The 5,959-nt window shown below is 43.7% G+C and overlaps 1 protein-coding gene across 1 annotated transcript; it reads left to right on the forward strand.

Moving 5' to 3' along the window:
• The first annotated feature begins 2,757 nt into the window (after positions 1-2,757).
• LOC139409888 (centrin-3-like) lies at positions 2,758-5,206 on the forward strand. Its single transcript, XM_071155287.1, has 5 exons — positions 2,758-2,900; positions 3,547-3,682; positions 3,778-3,892; positions 4,235-4,426; positions 4,560-5,206. The coding sequence occupies exons 1-5, from the start codon at positions 2,881-2,883 to the stop codon at positions 4,601-4,603; spliced, it is 507 nt and encodes a 168-aa protein (XP_071011388.1). The 5' UTR covers positions 2,758-2,880; the 3' UTR covers positions 4,604-5,206.
• Positions 5,207-5,959: the final 753 nt, after the last annotated feature.

Here is a 5,959-nt window from a genome sequence, read left to right on the forward strand (position 1 = left end):
CGACATTTCCTTGCACCATCTGTCACTTCCAGGAAGATTTTAGCCCACTTAACCCCAACATTTCTCCAAGTTTTTACCATCATTATAAAGCCCTGGCTATTGAGTTGCTTTGATAGTCATTTAAAAAAAACCTGCCCCTCATTTTAAAGTCAATCCTGTTATGTGAACTGAACTCTCATTTTAATATGGTGAAACTATTCCTTTTTAGAATTGTTTATTTTTAAAGAAACATTGAACTAATAGTCATAGTGGCTGAGCCAGTTACTGTGGCTGAGTCACTGGCTTACTGGTGCTCTTTCATGCCGTCCCTAGGAGGGGTGTGTCACTTGAGTGGGTTGAGTCACTGACGTGATCTTCCTGTCTGGGTTGGCGCCCCCCCTTGGGTTGTGCCGTGGCGGAGATCTTTGTGGGCTATACTCGGCCTTGTCTCAGGATGGTAAGTTGGTGGTTGAAGATATCCCTCTAGTGGTGTGGGGGCTGTGCTTTGGCAAAGTGGGTGGGGTTATATCCTTCCTGTTTGGCCCTGTCCGGGGGTATCATCGGATGGAGCCACAGTGTCTCCTGACCCCTTCTCCTGTCTTATCCGGTGTCCTGTGTGAATTTAACTATGCTGTCTCTAATTCTCTCTTTCTCTCTTTCTCTCAGACCTGAGCCCTAGGACCATGCCTCAGGACTACCTGGCATGATGACTCCTTGCTGTCCCCAGTCCACCTGGCCGTGCTGCTGCTCCAGTTTCAACTGTTCTGCCTGCGGCTATGGAATCCTGACCTGTTCACCGGACGTGCTACCTGTCCCAGACCTGCTGTTTTCAACTCTCTAGAGACAGCAGGAGTGGTAGAGATACTCTTAATGATCGGCTATGAAAAGCCAACTGACATTTACTCCTGAGGTGCTGACTTGGTGCACACTCGACAACCACTGTGATTATTATTATTTGACCATGCTGGTCATCTATGAACATTTGAACATCTTGGCCATGTTCTGTTATAATCTCCACCCGGCACAGAAGAGGACTGGCCACCCCTCATAGCCTGGTTCCTCTCTAGGTTTCTTCCTAGGTTTTGGCCTTTCTAGGGAGTTTTTCTTAGCCATCGTGTATCTACACCTGCATTGCTTGCTGTTTGGGGTTTTAGGCTGGGCTTCTGTACAGCACTTTGAGATATCAGCTGATGTACGAAGGGCTATATAAATACATTTGATTTGATTTGATAGTGTAAAAGCAGATGGGCTGGTTCTACTATTTTTGGCCATTTTCTGGAGTTTTGTGGTGGATAACTGAGCGGGTCAAGCACAACACATAAAGTAGACAGGCTAGAAATGTTTTAACAATGTAACTTTTTTTGGTGAAGCTTGCATTCAATTGCCCCTCTATGTTGCACACAAAAAGCTTCCATTCTCCCTGTCATATGGAGATATATGGCTAATTTAAGATGAAATTATCAACCCTGTTACGGTCAACCCTGTTACTTTATTTGGCACTTAAGGTAATTACTATAGAAGTATTTTATTAGTTTTACTCTTGAGATGGGAAAATGTGGAACATGTGCTCTTTATGAAAGAATGTAAAAATGTTGTGAAATCGAACCGAATTGGTGGAAAGACCCTGTAGCTCTATTGAGAATTAACACTGAGATAAAAGTGAAACAAAAGCTACACTTTCCTGATATGGCCTAGTAGTCTACTGCGATTGTTACATAATTACTAATAATGGCCTCTACTACTACTATGACTACTATTACTATGACTACAACTACTACTACTGCATTTTATATTTGACATTTGAGTCATTTAGCAGACACTCTTATCCAGAGCGACTTACAGTTAGTACATTCATCTTGAGATAGCTAGGTGGGACAACCATATATCACAGGTATAGAAAGAACATTTTCCTCAATAACGTAGCCATCAGTAGAGTCAGATCTAGAAGGGGGGGGGGGTCGAGGTGAGGAGGAAGATTATGTAAGATAATGTTTGAAGTGGTAGGGTTTCAGATGTTTTCGGAAGATGGGCAGGGACTCTGATGTCCTAGCTTCAGGGGGAAGCTGGGTCCACCATTGGGGTGCCAGGACAGAGAAGAGCTTGGACTGGGCTGAGTGGGAGCAGGCTTCCTTGTAGGGGTGGGAGGTCCAAGAGACCCGAGGTGACAGAACGGAGTGCTCGGGTTGGGGTGTAGGGTTTTAGCATAGCCTGAAGGTAGGGAGGGGCAGTTCATCTTGCTGTTCCGTAGGTAAGCACCATGGTTTTGTAGTAGTGGATGCGAGTTTCAACTGGAAGCCAGTGGAGTGTGTGGAGGAGTGGTGTGACATGAGAGAACTTGGGAAGGTTGAAAACCAGGCGGGCTGCAGCATTCTGGATAAGTTGCAGGGGTTTGATGGCACAAGAGGGGAACCCAGCCAATAACGAGTTGCAGTAGTCCAGACGGGAGAAGACAAGAGCCTGGATTAGGACCTGCGCCGCTTCCTGTGTGAGGTAAGGGTGTACGCTGAGGTCACGTGTAGGTCTACCAGTCCTCCTGCTTCACTTGGGTCTAAAGACTGTGAAACAAATCTCATGCATGAGTATTTTCCATCACTGGTCTCTGCCTCTTGTCAATATGGACATGCATCACCCTCTACTGGGCAGAGAGTGTAACAAGCACTTCGGGACGTCTTTTCGGGAGGAAAATGTGCAGCACCGCGATATTTCATTTTGTCCAATCAAAAGTGACTTTGAAGCGGAGCAATGATGTAGCAACCAATGGGAATCAACGAAACAGGCGCGGACTAACGGATTTGCTACAAGATGGTTTTGTTGTGATTTTGGAAGCTGGCTTTTGCCTGTTACCGGTTCACGTTTTTGTCGGATTCTCTTGACATTTTAGGTCTACATAGCACAACTTGAATGATGAGTCTGTCTTTAAGGTATTTTGTTTATTATTCAAGCACAGTATTTAAACGATTGGATTACTACCTAGCAAGAACTGTGAAACAAACTAGCACCAACCAACTAGATTACTTGTTGCCAATGGTTGCGAGTTAGCGAGCATATCTAGCCAACGTTATATTTGACACAGTCTTCCTTCACGCCGGCTACGTTAGGTTACAACTCAAGATATGTTTTATTTTTGATAGTTAGCTAGCTATTGTTAGCTAGTAACCAACTGTGTTGGTCAACCTTAGCACCTGACAGTGTAATATGTGTCTGTAGTCGCAATTAAGTATTTACACAAATCACATTTTATTTGTCACATGCGCCGAATACAACAGTTGTAGACCTACAGTGAAATTCTTACTTACAAACCCTTAACCAACAATGCTTTAAGAAGTTTTATAGTTTTAAGTTTTTTGTTGTTGTAATAATTAAACAGCAGCAGTAAAATAACAATAGCGAGGCTATATACTGTACAGGGGGTACCGATACAGAGTCAATGTGCGGGGGCACCGGTTAGTCGAGATAATTGAGGTAATATGTACATGTGACTAAGTGATTCATCGACTAACTCATCGTGTCTATAGTCAATCTATGCTATTTCTTTGTTTTGACACAACACCTGACACTGATGTTCAGGACTGAGCTGGTAGTGGATAAAACCAAGCGGAAGAAGAGGAGAGAGTTGACTGAGGAGCAAAAGCTTGAAATCAAAGAGGCGTTTGAGCTGTTTGACACAGACAAAGACAAAGAGATAGATTACCATGAACTCAAGGTAAACGTCTACCTACAAGTTACCTTGGTGTCCGTCTGCTGTCTAATATGACAGGAAAAGTATCATACTTAACTCTCTTCCTCTCTCACCCAAAGGTGGCAATGAGAGCTCTGGGTTTTGAGGTGAAGAAAGTGGATGTGCTGAAGATACTAAAAGATTACAACAGAGAAGGCAATGGCAAAATAACTTTTGATGACTTTAATGAAGTCGGTAAGTTCCTGCTGTGTTTAATTTCATGTTGTATAATAAACACACACTATTGGAATAGTTCCATGCCTGATATTAGTGTGCATTCCCTTTGTTGGTGTGTGCCTTTATTAATGCTGCACGCTTTCTACTCCTCCTGTATTCCCCCTCATAACCCCCCCCCCCCCCCCCCTTACCTCTTCCCTGTCTACTGTACCCACGTGGAAGAGGTAGGGACCCTGAATGATCTCTGATTGGACAAAAAATGATATGTAGAGCAGACATGCTTCTCTGTACTGTAAGGGATCAGGTCAACTCGATTCACTGAATTTAACCCTCTGTGTTTATCCATGTTATTTGTCTCAGTGACAGACCGTATGCTACAGCGGGACCCTAAGGAGGAGATCCTGAAAGCCTTTAAGCTGTTTGATGATGACGACTCAGGGAGGATCAGCATGAGGAACCTGAGACGTGTGGCCAGAGAGCTTGGAGAGAGCATCACAGATGAGGAGCTGCGCAGCATGATCGATGAGTTTGATACAGACGGAGACGGAGAGAGTGAGTACACACAGGGAGCAGACACGGCATACATGCGCGCACACACTCACACACATTCAGCTTAATAACCATCAATTTAAAATGTAAACATGACGTGACATTCAAAACAAATTTTTCTCTCTCTTTCTCCCAGTCAACCAGGAGGAGTTTGTTTCCATAATGACTGGAGACTCCTGATTAGTGAGCAGCTGCTTTGGGGGCTTGTCTAGGAGGCTGAGGCTGTAGATTCACTGTGGGACGGATGGGTCCTCCAGGTCACTGAGGAACTTCTGGAGAGGTTACCTTGTCTCCTTTCCTTCATCTAAACTGACTTAAAATATCTGGCCAGGTGAAGGAGAGGAGGTAAGGAAGCCACTGTAGTCTATTTGGACTCATCGTCTGGGCCCAGTAGCACTGCTTTGGTTCTTGTCTTTGTTGAAACATGTTTTTTTTTTATAAGTCTGATCCAACTATAGATAGTGTATGTTGTTTTATTTTTAGTACAGATCTTTCAAATGCAAATGGTATTCCCCCCAAAAATAAGATTTGCTTGCTGTGATTTATGTTTGTTCCCTACAGAAAACTGTAGAGGTTATATTACAGGTCATCTCTCTGAAACATTCCATGTAAAGTTCAGTTTTCAATAGTATTTCTGGATGGTGGTTTAAACAGCAAATACAAACAGGTTATACACTCCCACATTTTGTAGTTTAATAGACCATTTTTATTTGATTATTACCTTGTTTCTTTGTGTTATTTATTTTACATAATAAACCAAATTTGACTGACGTCTGCTCTTAACCTCTGTTATGGTCTGTAATCTCTTGACAAAATGGGTGCAGAGTGCAGACTTCACACTGATGCAACAGGCTGGTCTATCTGGCAGTATGTGACGGTCTGCTGTTGTGACTTTCAATCACGAGAGAGAGGTGTTGTATTTCTCAAACACTGCATTGGACAAGATAATTGATTTACTTACCATACACACACTGCTGTTGAGTGAGGTGAGGCAAGAACCCCTGTAACATCATCTATCATACCTGTTAAGTAAAGATGAGTTACAATAAACTTGAACTTGAAAGGAAGCCTTGTTGGAGAGCTTATATAGTGAAAGACATGATACTGAGAGCTCAACTGTCTCTCAGCAGAATGCTCCCTCTCATTTTGGTTTCATACAAAACCCCAGGCAGGCTGGTTTTAGATGAAGAGTTTCTGTCCCATAGTTGGCCTTGTGTTTTAGGAGGGTTTGGATCTTTTCTCTGGTTTGTGTTTGATTACCCAGTTTGCTTAGGTAATGACCCCAGCCAATCAGATGATGACAGGGTGGATGATTCTTAGAGTTTCCTCCCTGTAATTGGAGGGTTTGAGGTTTCCGAGGCCAGATGTGTGTGTAGCCCACAGGGGGGGATGGAGTTTCTGGGGCGGTTTCCTTCTGGAGTTTGTGTGTGTGCGTGCGCACGCGAGTGTCTTCACGTGTGTCTTTGCTGCTGAGTGACTCTCTGGCTGGACAGTTTGCCCTTACCGAACAGCTGAGCATGTGTCAATGCAAGGGGG

The sequence above is a fragment of the Oncorhynchus clarkii genome, chromosome 5, assembly GCF_045791955.1.
Source record: "Oncorhynchus clarkii lewisi isolate Uvic-CL-2024 chromosome 5, UVic_Ocla_1.0, whole genome shotgun sequence".
Lineage (NCBI taxonomy): Eukaryota > Metazoa > Chordata > Actinopteri > Salmoniformes > Salmonidae > Oncorhynchus > Oncorhynchus clarkii.

Bases quoted from the DNA above. Each gene is read 5' to 3' on its own strand.
- LOC139409888 (XM_071155287.1), top strand. From the start codon at position 2,881: ATGATGAGTCTGTCTTTAAG. The intron at 2,901-3,546 runs GTATTTTGTTTA...ACTGATGTTCAG, and splicing joins ATGATGAGTCTGTCTTTAAG to GACTGAGCTGGTAGTGGATA. The intron at 4,427-4,559 runs GTGAGTACACAC...TCTTTCTCCCAG, and splicing joins TACAGACGGAGACGGAGAGA to TCAACCAGGAGGAGTTTGTT.